Raw genomic sequence first — 23,665 nt, 5'->3', positions numbered from 1 at the left:
GATCAATAATAACTACGGTGTTCAACGTTGCACTTCTAAGTTTTTGTAGTACATAAGAATGGACTTTGTTCACATTGTAATTTTATCGGATATGACGTAGGCAACTCTAGATTAGAACTGGTAATAACAGCAGCAGAGTCATGGCAGTCATTGCATCACTTGGCTAAAACGTTTTGAAACCGTATTTGACTCTCTTTTCTGGCACAGATGGTGACAATAATGGTGGGGCCGAACGATTTCTGTTCCCATATGTGCTATATGAGAAATCCATCCAACGAGATCAAAATCCATCACAACGAGCTGGTGAAGGCGCTGAACTACCTGCGGGACAACATGCCGCGCGTCATCATCAACCTGGTGGCTCCCCCACGTGAGTTCTGTGTTAGAAATTCATGCTTTTGTATTATATTATTCGAGTTGTCTGTTACTGTAGTTCCTTGATCGTGCATTTACAAAGATATGGCGACCAATATTCTGATAATAGATGTGTTTATATCCGAAACTGAATTATTGGGTTATTTTACGACGCTGTATCAACATCTAGGTTATTTAGCGTCTGAATGATATGAAGGTGATAATGCCGGTGAAATGAGTCCGGGGTCCAGCACCGAAAGTTATCCAGCATTTGCTCATATTGGGTTGAGGGAAAACCCCGGAAAAAACCTCAACCAGGTAACTTGCCCCAACCGGGATTCGAACCCGGGCCACCTGGTTTCGCAGCCAGACGCGCTGACCGTTACTCCACAGGTGTGGACAGACATTATTATTATTATTATTATTATTATTATTATTATTATTATTATTCCGAGGCTTATTTGAAGGTTTCGTAACAAGCTGTTTTTTACGGTGATGGGTTGTTAGCCCTTCGCCCAACCCCCAAGCTGGAGGACCACCCCTCATCAGCTGTTCGCGACTGCTTATTCACTATAATCACAGCTACCCTCCATATCTGGAGGTCGTCTCCTCGATCCGCAACCTGAGGACGCGCCATGCCGTGGTGGTAATGACCCACAATACATGGAAGCTTTTATCATCCAGTCTGTTGTCAAAAAATCTGAAAGTTAGAATTTATAAAACAGTTATATTGCCGATTGTTCTTTATGGTTGTGAAACTTGGACTCTCACTTTGAGAGAAGAACATAGGTTAAAGGTGTTTGAGAATAAGGTGCTTAGAAAAATATTTGTGGCTAAGAGGAATGAAGTTACAGGAGAATAGAGAAAGTTACACAACACAGAACTGCACGCATTGTATTCTTCACCTGACATAATTAGGAACATTAAATCCAGACGTTTGAGATGGGTAGGGCATGTAGCACGTATGGACGAATCCAGAAACGCATATAGAGTGTTAGTTGGGAGGCCTGAGGGAAAAAGACCTTTGGGGAGGCCGAGACGTAGATGGGAAGATAATATTAAAGGGATTTGAGGGAGGTGGGATATGAAGATAGAGACTGGATTAATCTTGCTCACAATAGGGATCAATGGCGGGCTTATGTGAGGGCGGCAATGAACCTCCGGGTTCCTTAAAAGCCAGTAAGTAAGTATTATTATTATTATTATTATTATTATTATTATTATTATTATTATTATTATTATATAGCACTCAGATTATTAATCCTGACGAGAGTGAAGCCTAGGTGTGTGCTTATTTTTCATCACTTATCAGATGGTTTTGTGTTACAGAATTGCGTGCGCTTCGAGATATTCCAGATTTCAGCTCTGAGTGCTACATTACACACGCATACGAGTGTCCTTGCTTGTTTGGATTGCTGTGGAAGGATAAGAAAGAGAGTTTCACCGCCATCATGAGTGAGGTGCAAAATATAGATATACAGATGGTAAGCGCTTTTTACTCAAGTACAGTAGAACCTCTACTATCCGTGGTAATGAAGGGGGTGGACTGAACGGTTAATTGAAAAAATCTGATAATCCGTATCATAAAAGATTTTCATAAATTAAGTGCATAATACTTTGGCCTACAATTTTGTGATTTCCTTCATGGTCTTGTGTTTAACGTGCTTTGTAATGGATTAGGAGTTCATTAAAAGTTCGGTTGTCAACGACTGCTTCTTAAAACCAAGGGATGATGACTGATCGTCTATGGAAATACAATAATAATAGAAGTCTCATGTTGGAGATTTACATACTTTATACACCTTATCCTTTTTTTATTAAATCGCTTTCAGTTGTACTAGCGTACTTTGAAGCAACATTAACCACAGTTTCTCCTTTCTCAAATCTCTCAGATATTTGCAATTTTTTCGATAATTAACACAATAGTTTTCTTTTGACAGTTGTGGAAGACATTTTGCATAGAAGTTATATACAGGCCTACGGCCACTCGAATAATAAGGATAAGGTCTGAATGGTACACGGGTTTGTGAAAGTTCTCGGGTAATTTAGGCAAGCAGAAAGTGACTACTTTCGAAAAACTACCTAGAAACATATAGTACAGTACTTCAGATTTTTTCTGCAGCAAAAAAAAAGCTAGGAAAAAAGTCGGATAATCCGACAATCGGTTAATAGGATGACGGATAATCGAGGTTCTACTGTACTGTAGTTACTGTAGTTTACTTCGTGGTGGGAATATAATGGTGAAGCAGTGCGCAGCCTCGCCCGTTCTTCTACTACGTGATGACGTCACGCGGGAAGCATTGCAGACTCTCTCGCAGCTTGCTAGCTTAGCTCAGCTCAGTAAGGTTTTGGAAGTGGGGTAGGTTAATTGATTATAAATACCAAGAAGCTGTATTAACTAATCCCTTCCCTACTAACGTCTTGTCAGGAACGTGATGCGCTCCTAAAGCATAGCCGTCTAGACATGACGTCTTGTGACCCTGCGACTTTTATTGACAGTTTTCATTCAAGATGTCAAATGCAGTTTTTTCAAGCTGTCTATTTAGAGGGTTGTTATATGTTGTAAAACGATCTTTCGTGAAGAAGAGGAGTTATTTTCCTCTAAATATACGCGAAAGGTTTTCCAGAATTCTGTTTGAATAAAAGTGCATTGAAGTTCTGTCCTGCATTCCAAGTGGAATGAACAAAGTTTAAGAAAGGGAATCAGAGTCGAGGTCTTGTAAGAGTTATTGGCAGTAAAGTGACATGACAGAAAAGGTTTGTCTACGAAGCACAACATTCACATGGTCAACATAAAGGAAAAAAGGGTAACAATAAAGGGGAATAAACAGTGGTGAAACTGAAGGGCGTAATAGAGTACAATAATGTTATGTTGTGGGTTGACTGTCAGGTCAGCGTCAGAATGAAGTCTTATATCCCTTCTCCATTATGGGAAAATACTTAAAAAAAAAAAACTACAGAAATATTTCTTCAATGTAATGTTTATGGTACTTTTCAGCTTTTCAATGTCTACGTAATTGCATGTAAGACCGTGGAGGGAAGCAAACACAGGAAGGAAAGGATCTATACAAATCTTCGACTTGATCTGGAAGCAGGTATTTTATAGAGAGTTAACCTTGTCTAACTGATGTGTTAGTGAAAGGGGGGGGGATGCTGGAGTTACGACGATAATATTACAAACAAGCTGTTGGGCTTATCCCCCCCTCCCGTCATATACCTACCACCCACAGAAAAAGAAGCCAGCGAGAACCTGCAAAGTTTGTAAATCTCACAAGAAAGAAGCGAAACAACGTGGGAGTGCAAACAATGTTTTGTACTGGAGTCTTTCGAAACTTAACATACTGTTCAAACTGTTACCAAATTATGAGTATAATATCACAATTTGTAGTAAAAGACCCATGTTTATTGCAAACGACCTCCACCTGCCTTTAAATACCACTTACCGCACACCACCTATTCACTGTCTGCGCGTGGAGGTTTAAATAGAGATTCCAGGCAATAAACCCGTCCTTTTAAATCTTACTGCGTGAACTTAAAGGTAGCAACAAGCAAACTTTAGAAAAGAGTCAATAATGAACATTTGTTAAAGGCAGGTGTCGAATTAATTACGTTCATTCTGGTGTACTGCTTTCGTTAGAAGATATATGTTCATGGACTCAACTCGGTTTGATCCATTCAGGGTGATGGACAGAATACGTTCTGAATCAGATCTTCGATTTCAGGCTGGCTTTAAAGAGACTGAAAATGTGAATTGCAACAAATGTCAAGTGTAGCATGATGAAGTGTCCCTAAAAGAAGGCAAATTCGAAATAAAAAAAACGCATTCTCGATAAAATGTGGACTTAACGCGTTTTGATTCCGAGCTCCTCAAATACGTTCAATAAAGTTTCATCGTCAACATTTTTATATTACTTAAAAAAACACACATCAGTTTTTCATTCCAGTGATTCTGCATATTTCTTTTAGTAAAATGCTCCTGCACACAATTTTAATATCTGAATATTTTTTACACAAATTAAGTCCACAATTTCCACATCTGACATTAATTTTCGTAATGTGAACGGCTTTCTTGTTAGCAGCTAGTACTTGAAATAGACCTTGATTCACCCTCACCAACCACTTCTGTATTATCTTCCTCACTACCACTTTCTTTCTTCAACTCCGCCGGTAAATCAGTTTCCAATAGCACTATAATATCACTTTCACCCAAAACATTAAGGCTGCTATTATCCACAAATCAACTCATGTCTATGTTCTGTATCCCTGAATACAACTAGATTTGAATAAACACCAATAAAGAAAGAACAAATTTACCAACTCAAGTTTCTACACTGCAAGTAAATGGTAAAGTGGAGAATTGAAACAGTAAACGACTTTAACGGCATTACAAACAGTTGCAACAATGGACAAAAGTCACAGAATTCAAACTAGAAAATGTTTAAAAGTGTAAGTCATATGAAATGCCAAGGGTGGGTAAAATCTGTCAACTAACACATACTTCAAATTATTAGTCTGCTATATTTGAAATCTAAAACAGTACACATATGTGCATACTTTATCATGTTAGAGACAAATAGAGTAAAGGTGAAAGCTGTCAGATTTCATTAATTCAAAAAAATTTAGAAAATAAAAAGGGTGGGCAATTTTTTCCCAACCGTGATAATGCTAGGGTTAAGCGAGAAAATAATTATTTAATGCCCATTGATTGACGCCTTTTTTGCTCCTCTATTGACATTCGAGACAATTGGATCCTTTCATTTACTGAAGCCTTTTGTGTCTGGAAGTTGTTAAAAGATACCACAGCTTTAACATTTATGAGACATGTAATTAAGTCCTTTTAGCTTAGAAAGTTTTGAAGAACTATGAGAAAATTATTTCCTTCTGCTGAGCGACTCATATGTGAAAAATTTTAACAATATGATACACAGGAACATACTAGTTAATAGTTATTATAATTGCTGTAATTACTCACGTTTCGTTATTTAGGTCTAATGCGCTATCCTCTGATACATGTTGGTTTGAATTGGTTTTGAAGTGGCCTGAAGAGTAGGCCTATATGAACTATTGGCAATGATGTCATGAATTTCTTTCCTCCTCCGTTTTTCACATCTGTCCAATCTCAGATTGTCTGTTGATTTTCGTTTCAAACAAGACTGCGACAGAGCTTTTGTGGGTACAGCGTCTACTTTCAGATTACGACTGCTTTTTGGTTCATAATTTAGGAGTTTCTGCTTTAAAGGTACTTCGTAACTTGACTCCTCAAAATGAAGTGAATAAATTCGAGCTGAAACAAAATTAAGTCTTAAGATTTTTACCCCCTTTCTTTTCCCTCAAAGCAATCTATGGAATAAGTCAAACAGTAAGTTTAACATGAAAATATAGCCTATTTTGCAAATGAGTTGCGAAGCAAATAAAATTTAGTAACATGCGAGAAAACTCATCGTGCTGTAAATTGACTTCATCCTCCCTTCTAAAAGCATGCAACCATTGTCTTGGCAAGTCTTCATTCTTCGGAAACCTATAATATTTTACGTCAGTTCCTTTTGTTTTTCGATTGTAACTCAAAGAACCAGATACTGCACATCCAGGCATACTAATAGCATGTGTCACATTAATGGCATTACTGATACAAGAATAACATTAAATATTATATATATAAACAAAGAATTAACGCCGTGCACGTACACACAACAGCTGTTTGTTTTGTTCCTCGAGCACTGCGGTGCGAATTAGCGCGCCGCTGCTGCTTCCCAAGTGACGACATGCGCAGTAGAAAACGAGTTTGAGTCAACCGTCTGCTACACCATTATATTCCCACCACGGTTTACTTCATAGATCACGCGGAGAATAAGTTAAAGCAGCATTTTCTGCCTATTTCAGTCACCCTGTACGGGCGTTGTTTTGAATAACCTGAGCTAATACATATCGCAGGAAGCGGTCTATAGGAATATAATAGTTATGTAAGAATTATTTTACCAATCTAAACTTCTGCACGAGATTATCTCGACTGGAGTTTTTTTTCCGAATTTTCTACAAGCGAGGTACAATCCCGGTATTACACAAAACATCTAACTAGATTCTATATTCTAGGACAGCGGTGACCAAAGCGAGTGTTGTGATTACATCGTGTAATCACAGACATTCAAACGGGTACGAGGAGTTTCCTGTACATTGCTGTTTTTTTCATTCACGTACTAAAGGCAAGCAGTGGCGGTATCATGTCGCACTACAAACTCTGTCTCATTCGTAAAGAATGAGAAGGAGAAAGTTTTTATTGTTCTGTTGGACAAAATGTAATTTGCTCAACGGTCCAATTAGGAGTATATAGGAACATTAATTGCCACGCTGAATAATGTATTATTATTATTATTATTATTATTATTATTATTATTATTATTATTATTATTATTACTACTACTACTACTGACCACTAAGTATGTGTTTCTATAATTCTTCTGTACGTGCATGAATATTGATATTTTTAGATCTTCTCCCTAGAAGAATAAAATTATTAGGTTTTACAGTAGAACCTGTATTATCCGTGGTAATGAAGGGTGTGGAGTGAACGGTTAATCGAAAAAATCGGATAATCCGTACCATATAATATTTTCATAAATTAAGTGCATAATACAGTTTCCTAATTTCGTCCGTGGTCTTGTGTTTTAAATAGTTCTCTTAATCTATCACAAAATATTTCAATATATGGTAATTTCATCACTATAGAATTCTGTTATTCTAGGTTCAATTTGTAATTCAGTAAATACAAAAATATTCTTTGTTCTTAACTTCTATGATAAAATGTCTAGCTTTCATTAATCAGGTAATCTTGCCGTACTTCAATTTTTATTGTAATTGTAATTGTAAATTTAATATTAATTGTAATTTTATTCTTCATATTATAGTTGTAATCCCCTGGTAGAGAGGCAGAGAAGGCCTGACGGCCTTATCTCTACCAGGTTAAATAAATAAATACTAAAAAAAAAAAAAAAATACTAACATGCCAGGTAGTGGATCAGACGTTCACTAATTCAAGTAGGCCTATGGTTTTCAATGACGGGTTTTTAAGAGCCAAGGAAACACTTTATGACGACTGTCTTGGAAAGATAGGAATAATACAGGTCTCATGTTGTAGATTTACATACTTATTACACTATATATTTGTTTTTAATTAAATCGTGTACAGTTGTAATTCCTATATCGTATTCTGATGCGAGATGAACCACAGTTTCTCTTTTCTGAAACCTCTCAATTCCCTGCATTATTTTCCGTAGCACAATTCTTTTTCTTTGACATCTGTGAAGGCATTTTGCATAGAATTTAGGCCCCTCGAAGAGTAGACAATACTGTATAAAAGTTTTTAAAAGACACTCTATAGAAAAAAATTTTCGTACTAATAAAATGTGCAGTACGTCATACATTTTCTGCAGCATAAAAGAAATAGCTCAAGAGAAAGACAGTCGGACAATCCTCCAATCGGTTAATAGGGTAACGGATAATCGGGGTTCTACTGTATCTCAGTTTTAATCTTCTTAATCTTTAGATGAGGGTAACTATTTATTATTCATTCACTAATAATATTGTAGAAAAACTGATTCAATATTATGTGCCAACGAAATGTTAAACGCCAGGAATTAACATGTCTTAAATCATAGCCAGAACGAGAAAGATGAGATAAATAAATGTAAGGAAGTCAGCTACCTAATGGGGTTTGAAATATCTCATGCTCTATAGCAGCGTTTCTCAAACTTTTTTGAAGTGGGGACCACTTTTTAAAGTTAGAACAGTTCCGCGGACCACCTTACTCTTTTTCCCTTCGAAAACAAATTTATCATTTTTGTAGTCTATTTTAATACCAGTATACTTATATTTTAAAATAGAATTAAGTTTCGGTACTTTGGTCCTCTGTTATGAATTCGGGTGGTCCGAGGCTGGGTTACAGGCGCGGCACCAGATGTACAGGGAAAAGATGACGAGAAACACCACGTTCATAGTGCTTTAAATCCCTTTTGTTACTGAGAGTAGAGTGGGAAGTCGGTAGACGGGTAGGGTAATAAATTTCATAAAATGTCAGTACTGGGAGAAAAAGTGAAATTCGATTGCCATGTGTCATTTCTAAACCCTGAGATTTTAAGCTATAGTGCGATACGCAGTTCGTTTGAATGTTATTTTTTCTTCTGTCTTTTTTGAAGGACCACAAGGGCAGAACTCGAGGACCACAGGTGGTCCGTGGAACATAGTTTGAGAAACGCTGCTCTATAGCCTTTTAATAGAACAGAATTTCTCAAAAGAGTGATGATTAAAATAGCTTAATAACTTGTCCATAAGAAGTTTTTAATTTTGAAAAACTACAAATTTCTCGACCAAGTATCGAGAGAAGAATTTAGAAAATTTCTGATTATATTCAAGAGGAAGGTTAAAAAAAGAAGCAAGAAAAATCGTATATTATTCACTGGCTCTTGATGACAGCAGTGACATTACTGATACATAAAAGCTTGAGAATTTTATCTGCGGGATTGATTAAGATGTTAGTACAGGAACCACCACTGGTTGTACAGGGACGTCATTTTATTTTTACTAACATTTTTAATATTAACCTGTCTATACCTTTAGAGAACCGGAAACACCGCTTGCTCCCCCCTCCATGACTGGAGTTCGATGATACTGGCGTAAAACACAAATCACTCTACTAGGTATAGGAAGGAAGAAAAGTAGTTCATCCATTTACGTAAACTAGGAAATATCGCGATTTTGAGTTTGATAATTTTCATTAGGTTTTTCTTTAATCAAAGTACAGTACTGTATTAAGAATAAGTGTTTTTACTCACGAAGTGAGTTATCCATGCGAACGTATTCATTATGCAGTGTATATTATACTGTCTACAGCACATTAGCGTACAATACAGAGAAAGAAGTTAAATTGAAAAATAATCATAATATGAATATTTAAACACAATTTTGAAAATGGTGGCCGTTCATTTCGATACAGGCTTCAGTTATTTTGTGCGTATTATCGCACTATAGACTATTGCATCTAATTCCAATTGCCAGTTTCGTCCTTCGTACTAGTAACTCATGTTGAAATAATTCTGTACCTACTCTACGTACTGTAAATTCAATCTTCACTTCTGCCCGACCCGAAAATATAAAATTACTCAGACATGCTATCTACTGTCCGTCCAAGTGGTTATGCCGCAGGATTGTAGAAAGGGAGGAAATCACGTGACAGTTAATTACTTAACGAGGCCCTTTTATTTAAGTTAAATTAAACTGCTGTATAATATTACGTAAATTTCCAATTCCTAAGAGAAATTAATGTTTTCAGAAGAGAGCTAAGACAGCCCAGCTATTACAGAGGGGCGAGCAGAAGCAGGTGGGGGAAATCGGGATGCGACGTAGGCAAACGGACAGTACCTGTGCGAAAATATGATTCAATATTGAAAGCTCTTTCGTCACTGGAAAACGCGAACATATTTCTGGAACGTACTATACTCAGTAACTCAGTACTGCTTACTACCTGCGGTCTTGGTTCTGTGTGGAGTTGGAACTTCCTTAGTAGAAGGGGTGGGAGTGAAGTACATTCAAAAACTCAGGTACAATAAAAATTGAAGTAAAAATAAAATGATGTCTCTGTAATTTTCATGTCAAGTACCTTTCCTCCGTCTCCTTACTTCATAGGCTGTCTGTCGCATGTACTCACTGCAGCTCGAGTTTTGGTCACCGCTGTTCTAGGCTCATCTGTTATGTTATCGATGTAGCTGTATATCATGTTTTTATAATACAATTTATTAAATTATACAACAAATCAAACATTTCTGTGTTATAAACATAATGAAAATCGAAGCTTATTACCTCATTCTTTGTTTTGCTGTAAACTGCCACCTGCACTGTGGCATTTCTTTCTGGAAATCCTATTAAATTCAGGATCCGTCTTCGAACAACTAACACGCAGCAATGAAACCAAATGTTTATCAGTAATTCTATTTCGCGTATTTCATTTCTGATAATTTAACCTACTAAAGAACTGAACCAAAATGTGCAACAATGAGACTACCGAAACGGTATCTACTTTCTAACACTGCACTGTAGAGACCGTATAATATTATTTCGGAGATCAATTATTTCAAGCTGTAATGCAACAACTTGAGATTCTGGCTGACAAGCAAACGTTCTGATGGGGGCAGATAAAAAAGTTAATTTTTTTTCTTCCACCATGTTAATAATGTCAAAAGAATTGCTTATACAAATTTTGGCCACTCGACCGCAATTACGAGGCCGTAAAAAAATAAGTTCGCTAGGAGCTGCTAACAGAAAAAAATCATAATTTCATTGGACAAGTCCACACCTGTGGAGAAACGGTCAGCGCGTCTGGCTGCGAAACCAGGTGGCCCGGGTTCGAATCCCGGTCGGGGCAAGTTACCTGGTTGAGGTTTCTTCCGGGGTTTTCCCTCAACCCAATACGAGCAAATGCTGGGTAACTTTCGGTGTTGGACCCCGGACTCATTTCACCGGCATTATCACCTTCATTTCATTCAGACGCTAAATAACCTAGATGTTGATATAGCGTCGTAAAATAACCCAATAACCCAACTCATTGGACAAATTTATTGGAACGGACACAGCAAATGTTGAGCTATTTTTCAACATATTTTCAATTGGAATGGAGACATTTCTCATATCATGGAATCGACAGAGAGAGGTGCAGACGCAGTCAAACGCTTATTCCGATCTGAGGCGGCTGACTTCTACGACACAAAAATTGATCCTATGGTATGACAAATGTCTCAATTCCAGTGGGTGATCCGTTGGAAAATAGCGGAACAATTGCTGTATCTGTTTCAATAAATATTTCTATGCAATTGTGCTTTTTTATATAAACGGCCCTAGGGGAAAATCATTTTCTGGACGGCCTCGTAATTGCGGTCGAGTGGCCAAAATTTGTATAAGCACTTCTTTTGGCATTATTAACATAGTGGAAGAAAAAAATAACTTTTTTATCTGCTCCTATCAGAACGTTTGCTTGTGAGACGTCTACTGACTGGTAGTAGCCCTACATCTGTCTAGACAATGTGTGTCAGAGAAATAACAATTATTGCATAAATCTCAAGTCTGATTACTGAACTACGTCAGCAATGTATGTAATGGAGAGAGAAATAAACTGGCCATGCTATCCCATTATCTCCTAACTTAGTTGGCTCATGAGTGATGCCTTACTGGTGTCAATTATGAGATTCCAACCAATGAGCTGTGAGAAAGTGGCTTGCCTCTCCAGAGTCAGATTTTTACGAGCGCGGCATGCAGACTCGCTGGCAAAAGTGCATAAGGAATGGTGGTGACTATCCGTAAAAATAACTGTATGTAGTTGAAATCTATTATTATGGTCTCTATCTCTGTGGTTTTCATGAAAATAAGTAAGAGGTATTATTTTCGCAACGACCCCCGTGTACCCATGTTAACTCAAATGCTGCTAACAAAACTCGTATTCTCATTATCGACTTCAAGGATTGGTCTTCAAGGCTTGTTCTTATTCCAATTTTAATTCTGTTCTTATATACATTGAATACTTATTTCCAAGGCTGCAATACAATACCTGTAATTTGTATTTTAAATAAGTAATTTCGTGCTTATATAATGAATGCAATATATTCTGCAAGCGGTCAGGCAATAAATGTCAAAATTACGAATGAAAGAAAAACATTGCAACTATTACACGTTTAAGAGCGTAAAGTTGTAAGCCTGCATCTAAATTATTTTGAACAGGATGGTTCAAAACAGTTGTCACAAAAGTATTGGTATATACATTTTGATTACACACTTTTAAAACGTTATGTCACTTAGGAATATAGTTATAAAAACCTCTTTCGTGTGTTAAAATAAAAACTAAGTTGTAAATTATCTAGTTGACTAGTTTCAGCTTTGTGTCAGCCAACATCAGCACTAGTGTGGTCCTTAAAGTGATATTTTAATTTGCACTATTCTACGATGAAAGAGTAATGGAACGGAGAAAAATTCTCTCCGGCGCCGGGATTTGAACCCGGGTTTTCAGCTCTACGTGCTGATGCTTTATCCACTAAGCCACACCGGATACAACCCCGACTTCGGACAGAATTGTCTCTGATTGAGTTCCAACTCTTGGGTTCCCTTTAGTGGCCGCCCTCTGCACTACGTCATAGATGTCTGTGAACATAGGACCGAAGTCCACACATGTGCCGAGGTGCACTTTGTTATGAGTGACTAGTTGGCCGGGATCCGACGGAATGAGCGCCGTCTTAAATCACTTCGTGATTTACGCATATCATATATTATTTCAATGTACCGAAGTACATATGATATTTCCATGCAGATATTCTGCGTCATCATACGATGAAAGAGTAATGGAACGGAGAAAAATTCTCTCCGGCGCCGGGATTTGAACCCGGGTTTTCAGCTCTACGTGCTGATGCTTTATCCACTAAGCCACACCGGATACAACCCCGACGTCGGACAGAATTGTCTCTGATTGAGTTCCAACTCTTGGGTTCCCTTTAGTGGCCGCCCTCTGCACTACGTCATAGATGTCTATGAACATAGGACCGAAGTCCACACATGTGCTGAGGTGCACTCGTTATGAGTGACTAGTTGGCCGGGATCCGACCACTATTTTGTTAAATTGATATCCACCGCTTGTAATGTTATTCTGTACAATGATAAGGACACTACATACTTGCTATTGTAATTTATCAGTTGTAAAATGTACACAGGGTGTAATGAAAACGTATGTCAAAACTTTAGGGGAACATTCCTCACATGTAGAGGATGAAAATATGTTATATGAACATGGATCCGGAAACGCATTATTTCCTTTTTAAATCTTGTTTTCTACAATTCTGCTTCTTATGTTGTGTGATGCGCAAGCTAGGCCTAGATAATGGTGACTGCCATCATAGTTATTGTGTAACAACCCCGTACCCAGGCTTGCCAACCGTCCCGTTTTTTCCGGGACAGTCCCGATTTCGATCATTGCGTCCCGCGTCCCGAAATAATTTGCACATGTATCAAAACGCCCCGATTTCATGGCATATTAGGCATTTACAGCTGATCTTCGTTCCTATCAGATTGTTGGATTTAATCTGGATTGGAAAATAATTCCGCACAGTCGCACACAGATATACTTACGAAATGGAGAAATGACTCTAGTACGCATGTTGAACAGTGCTGCCAACACATACATTGTATCCCCGTCAGTCTAACACCTGGAAATCCGTCAGATTCCGTCAAAATTAAAAAAATAAATAAATAAGACTCACTCAATATATCTACATACAAATAAAAAGAAAATTTTAACACAATTTACACACCAATCTTGATTAAAATAATAATTCGTCAACCTCTAGACTTGATATCGAGGAAATTTGAAACACGTGACTCCTTAACGTGGTATAGCAACAACCTAGATCATAGGGCACAGGCAGAACACTTGAAAGAAAAAGTAAAATACCCCATAAAGTAAACAATTAAAAATGACAGCAGCTGAAAAAGTCAAAAGACGATGTAAATCGTAATTTCCGTCAGAAAATCCGTCACCCGTCAAAGCCATTTTTTTCCCATCAGCTATGTTCAAATTCCGTCAATTTTGACGGAATTACCGTCCAGTTGGCAACACTGATGTTCAAGGCAGAAATTTAATTCTCATTGACATATCAACAGAGTGACGGGTGCAATGATCATAATACACAAGTCAGGGCAGGTTTGATCACATGATACTTGCTGAATCATCTATCCTCTGTGCTCATCTTATGCACTTTGACTTTAGTTTGTCACCATTCCGTGTTATATTCACTTTGTTCCACTTGATGTGTCATTCATTGGTTTCAGCGGTAAAGTGGAAAAAAAAGATAGATTTATACGAGCACTTCTACGACAGATGTAGCTCCTAGATATAAACGATAACAACAACAAAGACTTGTAAAATACCGCAGCCTTCACGTGTGATGCGATCTGACAGTTCTAGTGATAAATCACGTAAACGTCTCTGTGTTTTCCGAGAATAGTGGCTGAAATCTTTTGTGTAAGTAGGTTAGGTTAGTTCGGGTTAGTTCATGTTACGTTAAGTTAGGTTAGGTTAGGTTAGTTCATATTAGGTTAGTAATTACATCAATAAGTTGGTTCCTGGTTTCCAGAGAGTTAACATTTATTTTATAAGGGATTTATACTGTTTTTCAACTTGTTTTGTGGTCATTTTGGCAATAAAGTGGTTCTATTAAAATACACATATACTGTTATAAGAGTACTATTGTTGAATATGTGGATTGATAGGTGGAAATAATTAGTACAATAAAATTATCAGCAACGTTTGTGTCCCTAATTTTTACTTATGAAAGTTGGCAAGCCTACCCGTACCAGAACAATCTGATCACACGTAAACTCTCTTGTTTATTTCTAGTTAGAATGTAATTACTAGGGCTAGGATTTTAATGACCTATAAATCATTAAAAAATGTCTTAAAACAATGCATTTATGACCTAAAAATCTTTCAAAAATGTCCTTAAAATGCCTTAAAAATTGATCTTACATTCTAAAATTTGCTTAGTAGGAAAAGAAGTTTTGTGTTACTTAATATTTAGACTAGTAATTAAATTAAATTCTAGTACCAACATTTAAGTTTATTTAATTTTACATCATTTTTATGAGTGGTACACTTTAATTAATTATTTTACCTGATATAGTTTCCATGTAGCCCATCGCAAGGCCACTCTTATACGGAATCAGCAAATATAGAGGAGTCTATATTGAAGGGATGGTTGGACTGATCCATTACATGGGGTGTACTACGTTAAAAGGGCAATATTTGTGTAGAAAATCGATTAAAATATTATACAAAATAATGGGTATTAGCCACCGGTGTAGCTCGGTCGGTTAAGGCGCTTGTCTGCCGATCCGGAGTAGCGCTTGGGCTCAGGTTCGATTCCCGCTGGGGCTGATTATCTGGTTGAGTTTTTTCCGAGGTTTTTCCCAACCGTAAGGCAAATGTCAGGTAATCTATGGCGAATCCTCGACCTCATCGGCAAATATATCACTATCAACAATTCCATCGACGCTAAATAATCTCGTAGTTTATAAAGCGTCGTTAAATAACCAAGTAAAAAATAAAGATTATTAATGGACAAAATATGTAGACAAAATATCAAAGGAAATAAACATTATTTTATATTAATAATGGGGATTTGTGGCCAAAATTAAATGAAAATGCCTCAAAATGTCCGAATAACACAAAAGATGCTCTTATGAGTTCAAACAGGCAAAAAATGCAAAAAAAAAAAAATGCCCTAACAAATATGTCTCAAAACACTCAGTTTATCACATAATATATAAATACTAAAGCGACTATGTTTCTGGCTTACTAGAAAAAAAAGATGCAATTTCATCAAAATCCTAGCCCTAGTAATTACTTACGAGTACGTACAAACGGTGGTAGCGGTGATGTACCTTACATTCTCTTTGTGTATTTCCTACATTTCTAGTGTTCAGTGTTCTGGTATGGGGTGTAATGTACACAACATCTGTGATGGTATTCCACACAAAAACAAAATAACTTGCATATCATACAATGTAAGCAGAGTTTAGAAAAAATAATTCTAACAAGGAAAAAAAAGTGACTAATTAGTTGTAAGATAATCACAATAATTTTGTAGAAATTTGAAAAGGATTTTTACATGAAAAATAATGTCGTATTACGTATTAGGCGTCAAACTAATGATAAAAAGGTTTTTTACATGAATATATTCTAGGTATTATAATTAAACACAACTTTATAACACTGAGAAAAAACATTATTTGTGTTATGTAACATATGTTGTTTTTGTTTGTGGAATGAAAGCATAGCATAAGACACAATATTAATTTCTTTCATTCTGCACCTACGGTCACTAACAATTAAATTAGACTGCGAGAAAAACATTTGTGCGAGATCGTGCGTATTTTCTTGGTTTCCGCACAAAACCAATCCGCGGTAGGTCTAAAATTCCACATTCAGTATTCCCAAACTAACACACATAACAATTTCCCTCTTCTTACCGCTTAAGTGACATATTGATTTTACTGCTTTAAGCTTCTAACATATTATTTTTAGAGACGTTCAATATAGTAATAATTATAAATTGGAAACTTACCACTGCAATTTCACCTAAATTGCACTGTTATAATTACTGTTTTTAAATATTTGCAAAACTTAAGTAAACTCTACAACTCCACTAAAGTTACTGCATTCGTGATGCAAGTAACATTAAGGAAGCCGTGAAAAAATCAAGAAACTTGCCGATGTTATTACTGCAATAAGTTATATAAATAATATTGTTAAAATATTAAAATGAAAAATAAATCATTACATAACCTTACCGTTTGTTTTAAGTTCGCATTTATGGACTGGGGGGGAAAAAAAGACAGACGTATATCACGGCTTACTGGAGTATAGTAAACACAGAAAACATTTTAAAGCAACAATGTTGAAGATAGATATTTTTGTTTTACAAATTTGCCGTCATTGAACAGAAACAAGATGGAGATTTCATTGCAACTAATTAGAAATTCCTCTTTCAGGTATGTAATAAACGATCTTCGCACAAAATAATGTACGATACACGAGCGGTATGTTTTCTTTCAATTCTCGGAAATTAAAAAAGCTCAACTACGTTTCGCTTTTTCAAACTTTTCCTCGAACATGAAAACTTCAACATACCGCTCTTGTAACGCATATTACTATTCTGCGTCAACACAAGGAACTCGGACACATTTCAGCACAGCAGATGTAAATTCAGAGCTATTCAACTTGAGACGTAATGTCTCAATCACGTAAACTTCAACGTTAGAAATATTGGATGACTGTTTCAAAACTATTTCTTTCAAAGTAAAAAATGGTACACTGCACTCAGTGTCAGTGATATTTATGTCCTTGAAGTAATTTATTGTTTTAACCTTTTCTGTGAGTGCATTAACATTACTAACATGTATCTGTGCAATATTTGCTGGGTTGAATAATTCATTTAAATTTACAAACAATGAATATGAATCATTTAGCTCGTATTTTTCAGTTTTCTGAATCACTAGTTTACTGACATGCATAAATAATCCTTGTGTTTCAGTCTTATAAGTCCAAACTGAAATGGTTAATAATTAATTTGCCTACCGACTCCCATATATTACCATAAATTACTATATTCATTCTACACTTCAGATCATTATGCGAAAATCTGTGGTCTCTGCCTATCCCTCTCCAACACTGACCATGACTACTCACGCGCAAGTAAACAAACCCGTGCCTACAGTAAAGTGAAGTAACAGCAAAACCTCTTTCATCGGGCACTAAGTTTCATTGCCTGGTTATTTACTTTCGACACATGATGGCATTAAGGGGTTAGGTACAGCTTACATCAGTAAAAGTTTGGAAATAATTCAACATTTTTCTCCACCATTACTGTTTCTTGTACAATAATGAAAATTAGTAAGTGTAAAACACTGTCCTTCTGCTATATGAAAAAAAAAATATATTTTTACGATTTAAAAAAAAAATATTTACATTTTTTTTTTTTTTCAAAATTCAGTTCACTGTGCAGTGATGAAGCGTTTTCCCCATAACTAAAAAACTATCCATCATTCTGTGATGAATTTTTTTGTGTGTATTTATGCATGTCATATCTACAATACGATGCAAGATCACTTCTCTACCTTTGATTGATTGTCTGATAAAAAATAAATTCATTTTTTAAAATGGTCAAATATCAGTATTTTCTTCTAACACAAAATTAAAAAAATATATTATTTATTAAGGAATGTAGTTGAAAGACCAGGAGATTGTAAATATGAGTTTCAGCAATAAAATAAACAAGAGAAAACACAAACAAATTAACAAGTTTATGAGTTATGAAGGAAACGCTTCATCACCGCACAGTAAACTGCCATCATTTTGAATTTTGAAAATTTTTTTCATATAGCAGGACAGTTTTACACATACCAATTTTCATTATTGTACAAGATACAGTAATGGAGGGAAAACAAATGTTGAATATTTCCAAAAATTTTACTGCTATAAGCTATACCTAACCCCTTAATTAGCAATCTTGCTAATCTTGGGTATCTTGCTTGAAAGTTCAGCGATAGCTGAAAGACGCACTCTTTCGAGAAAGATGTCTGGCGCTATGATCGAACGGCAAAGCTTTGATTGACATTCAGTTAAAAAAAAGTATCATGGGATTAGGGGTATCACGGCATTAGGCAACTTTACCCTACATCAATCGTTTTCTTGTCAATTGATATGTGGACGCCACAGCATAAAGTGCAGTACATGCTCTGGTTTTCAGAATTTAATCAGTTACACTTGTTCAGCGGCGTAAACGAAAGGAATGGAATGAGGATCTTCTCACACGCAAACCCTTAGGCCTATAAGAGTAGGACAACTCTACGAGACACTTGGGTAATAACTAGGCCCCGGGAAAAGTATTGCTATCAGCTTAGTGTGCAACATAGCATACCTGCTTTGAGAGGGATGGGGTAAATAACGATAGGCAGCGTGACGTTGGCAGTAGTACAGTCTGGTTCATGAGAAATGATGTAATACATGAAAGGCTCATTATTTGTGCGTCCTTTTGACTGGTTTCCAGTGATTAGCTATGAAGCTTACAAAGTGCAATTCTAATTTTATTCTCATTAAGAGACCTAATTATTTTTGACATACTGGTAATAATATTATTTACGTATTGATGCTTTGCAATGAACTATTATATGCATGTGCAAGAAATGTAACGTGTATCATATTCGGATAACGTGTTTCAAGAAACTTAGAAGATTTATTCATATAGCTAGCAGCATAGTAACACATTTTGAATTGCACACATAGCACTATCAAAAATTTCACATATGATGGAATAATTAACCCTCTCTGACACTTCACTCATTAAGAGATAGGGTCTACAGCAACATTCCGCACTAAGGGCAGCCACAACCACATTTGCAACGTGACGTCCAACGGAGTCCATGCTTTCATCTATAAAAACCAATATCTTCTCATTTTGTAACTTACACTTCACTTCACGTAGACATTTCTCATATGCATGTTGCACATACTTCTTCCGCAATGTTGCTTCTTTAGGAATTTGTCTTCCAGTGTACTTTTCTGAAAAGCCACAGAGTTTCGCGTTTTCTAATTTGTTTAACGGAATATTTGAAGCAATAAATGCGTCACACATATCATCGTAAAATGATCGTTCAAGTAATTGTAAAGGAGATTCATGCTGCACCTTGCTTAAATTCTGTTGTCTTTTACATGCGCGTTTATGCTTATTGCTATTTATATGCTTCTTAACGTTGCATGCCGTGTCGGCTGCCAATTTCACGTGACACAATTCACAAAACAGTTCATTACCATGGATGGAAAACGCACTTTATTGACGAACATATTTCCTTAGTGTTTCTATCTTGCGTACTTTTGGTCTCTGCATTCTGAAGACCCGTGTTCATTTACTTTTGACTGCGTTGTACTAAGCTACGCCGGCACTACTCCTACCTGCACAGTGATGCGTGCGAGAGTCCTCGGTTCATAAACATTAGCTATACTACATCGCGCGTTTCCCTGTAAGCAATACTTTCTCCGGGGTCTAGTAATAACCAACTAAAATATATTTTTATATAACTTTTGACTAGTTCTACATCTGATAGCTGGAATATTAGTGTAGAGATCTATGGAATATAATAAATGAAATAAAAATGAAAAATCACAAAACAAAACTGTGTCTGATTGCTCTACAAGGTTCTTCGCCTGAGTGTACTTGTAGGGAAGAGAGCAGTGCCCAGAAACTGGTTGCGAATGTGCTCTATATAAATTTCGTTCGAGTTTAAGTGTACTTTCTGCGCAGTTAACAGTAGAGAGTAGGTAATGAAATTCAGTTTTACTGATTTTAATCTCATCTGTCACCTCACGAATTTTTTGATACGATTGTTCTGCATCTTTTAAGTTGTTTTAAATCCATATTGCGGTAATGTTCCAGTCAACGAAAAGCGAATTCAACACAAAAGATGACTTCGCAGTGGTGAGCCACTCATATCTGAGAGATACTCACATTCCTACCAAGACATCCAAAAGCGGGAACGTCGGAACGGACTTCAACTTCCTGTCAGAAGATTGTTTCCACTTCAGCCAGAGGACGCAGGCCGCAGGTGAGCGAATAAATGCGTAGGATTCCGTTTATCGCGTATATGTGAACGTCTTGTGAATAAGATAGGTATTGTCGCACCATCGGATCTGTGCCCCTTCAGCGCTGTCGTCGTTCTTGGAAAAGTTAACGCCTCTTCTCACCCCATTCCACCCGTTTCTCTCCCACTACGTCAAACAGCAGGCCTTGAACTTTGCCGAATAGGGATGTTGCCAAACTTTCGCCAAACAGTGTCATGTCTCTTGAATATTGCTTATAATAATGTAAGGTTAATTATTACTTATTCATAATTTAATTTAAGTAGGTCTAATGACGCTGATTGACTTACGATTGTTTGCAGATAATTATATTACTACAGTGGATGTTTATTGGTTAAATTGAAATTACATCAGAAACATTATCGCTTTGCCAGCATTTTTAACAGTATAATGTGGATGTATCCATGTTTCGTCTAAATACACAATATACTTTCCTTCTCTGCGAAATTTTGCAATTTTTCTTAAATAACTGGCCTCCATGCTACAATATCATTTCTTTCAATCAAAATACATCTTGTATTTATACAGTTTTAAAATCTAAATCCCATGTCTCGAATCACTTTCCGTAGCGTTTCTCTCCCTCCTTGGAAATTTATTGCTTCTCTCGCAACCTTCAATAATTTCTCCAATGTCGGAACTTCTTTCTGCATCGTATAAAATTATTGCACCTTTCTTCTTAAAATACATCTGTCCATATACCTACAAGAATTAAAGGTTCCCTTGGTCTGTTCTTCCCTGGTGACTCTAGATTTTCGTCTCCTGCACAGACTCTCTCTCTCCTGATTTTCTTTATTAGGCGCTCTGACCTGCCTATATAAATTATATAAAAAAGTTGTATTATATTAGTATTAGTTAAGTAAGTAATTTTAATACGTAATCAATTGAAATAAAATAAGCCTCACCTGTGATCGCAGCTGCTCTTTTCGTTGCCTGATTTATAGGAAACAAATATTGACCTGTTTGTTTCTCTTCATCGCAAAATGCTATTACTTGCTGAATAATATTTCTTTCACCACTCCGTGCTACAGTATTCATGTTGAGTTGACAACACTGGACTGCAAGTGCAAATAAACTGTCCCGCAAGAAGGCTCAAAATTGTGAGTAGTGGGAGAGAGAAAGAGAGAGGGATAGAAAAGAGAGAAATTGGAATGCAGGGAGGGAAATGAAGTGCGGAGGCTGAAAAGGAATTAAGGTTCAGTTCGCATATCTTACGGGGGCACAGATCCGATGATGGGACTATGCGTATCAAGGTCTCTAGATGTCGCTGTCGAACAGAAGTCGACTTAATAGCGGTGGTTTCCAAGAGCCACGCATATCCCGCCAGATAATGCGGGGACGGAGTTTCGTTTCCAAGCAAAGACATTATTTAAAACTGAAGGCTTGGGGCTTGCTGCACACATTTCATATTAATGCCACTCATTGCGGCGAGAGACTGAGAATTATAATCTTACATCTACTTCTTACAGAATTCCATCATGTTGAACATTCTATTACAAATGAACAAGCCTCAAGCCTTCAGTTTTAAATAATTTTAAACAATTTTAATTCTTCAACACTGGAACACTGTTTGCCATTTAACGAACTTCTCCTAATTGCAGCCATATTCATTTTATTGTTTTTATCTGAATGTTTTTAATTTCAATCGGCCTACTATGTTTGACGCCATGATTTATAACCATTTTTTTAAATGAGCAAGCAAGGTTAAATTTTACATGTATTTTATGTGTGTGTTGTTATCATTGTATCTTTTCATGTATGTTCAATTGTATTTGTCAGCAAATCACATCACCTGAAGATGACTTACTTGAAAAGTCGAAAATATTCGTGATGCATAATTTAATATATTGTAATTGATATAACAGAATTCATTTTTGCTTTCATAAGTGATGGACTGAAAATTAAACAAACTATTTGATATTATAATTTACGAACTTACCTCAATTCTTAATATGACATTTAAATTTAAAAAAAAACTAAATACATATTAGTAATCTAAATTTTCTTTTAACATGGAACGTTTAAGTGGGCACCTATCCGGAAAAAATGTCCGTTATCATTTCTGTAATACTCTCTACGCGCATCTTGCTCTTCAGCGGGAACGTGCCGATGCAACCGCAATATATCATTGCTCCTTAGCTACAGTGGTCGATGCAACCCGCAACATACAAATAAAATAACTCTTAATAATGCATCATGCATAATAATATTTAAATTATTTCAGGCACATCGTAATTTACGAAAATCCAAACCTTTACAATCACATAATCACCAACCACTTAAATGTTCCACGCAATTAAGCTTATATGGATTTTACGAATTCCCTGCCATCTTTTTGTATGTAGCCTATATTATGTAATACGAGGGTGTTTTGAAAAGCAATGCCTCCTAATTTTTTGTATTACTGTTAACAATTACACATGAAAAGTAGCTGTCATATATTCTACTCAGTTAAACTTTCTTACCTCAGCCACTAGTTAGGTCTAAATTAGACCTATAGTCTGAAACATTGAGACATGTAACAACACTATGTGCGTCTGAAGCAGCGTCCTGTGATGAAGTTTCTGACTGTAGAAAATGTGGCCCCGATTGACATTCATCAGGACAATGAACGCTGTTTATGGAGATGAATGTGTAGATATCAGTACTGTGGGACGTTAGTCTGTTCGTGCTTGTAATGAACCTGGTGCAACTCTCAACTTGTGTGACAAAGGACGAAATGTGTGTGAACGTGATAATCACAGAACTGGGATTCTGAAAACTTTGTACACGATGAAACTTAGTTTCACTGTCCTTGATCATCCTCCATACAGTCCCGATTTGATCCATCAGATTTTCATCTTTTCTCAAAACTTAAAGAACGTCTGACATGTCAGCAACATTAGGCATGAATATCTGATACTTCTTGTGAATTATTATATGATGTAGTTTTGAGAACGCGTAAACAAAAGAAAATAAGGTGTAATATACCTGATCTACGAAATGAATATGAGATGAAGAATTTCTGGAAAGTTCCGTACTAAAGAGGACACTGTTTTAAATCGTACTGAAATTAATTTAACAATAATTATTTCCATGTTTAATCTTTCGTACACTACT

At 36.4% G+C, this 23,665-nt stretch overlaps 1 protein-coding gene across 1 annotated transcript in view; it reads left to right on the top strand.

Moving 5' to 3' along the window:
• LOC138712445 (phospholipase B1, membrane-associated-like) overlaps positions 1-23,665 on the top strand; it is a 74,620-nt gene that overhangs the window by 41,705 nt on the left and 9,250 nt on the right. The window contains exons 5-7 of the mRNA XM_069844269.1: positions 208-370; positions 1,684-1,838; positions 20,367-20,535. Coding sequence (XP_069700370.1) covers positions 208-370; positions 1,684-1,838; positions 20,367-20,535 — 487 coding nt within the window. The remainder of the gene's footprint in view (positions 1-207; positions 371-1,683; positions 1,839-20,366; positions 20,536-23,665) is intronic.

The sequence above is a fragment of the Periplaneta americana genome, chromosome 13 (assembly GCF_040183065.1).
Source record: "Periplaneta americana isolate PAMFEO1 chromosome 13, P.americana_PAMFEO1_priV1, whole genome shotgun sequence".
Taxonomy (NCBI): Eukaryota; Metazoa; Arthropoda; class Insecta; order Blattodea; family Blattidae; genus Periplaneta; species Periplaneta americana.
The sequence above is the reverse complement of the archived record's forward strand: the minus strand, read 5'-3'. Positions and strand labels throughout refer to the sequence as shown.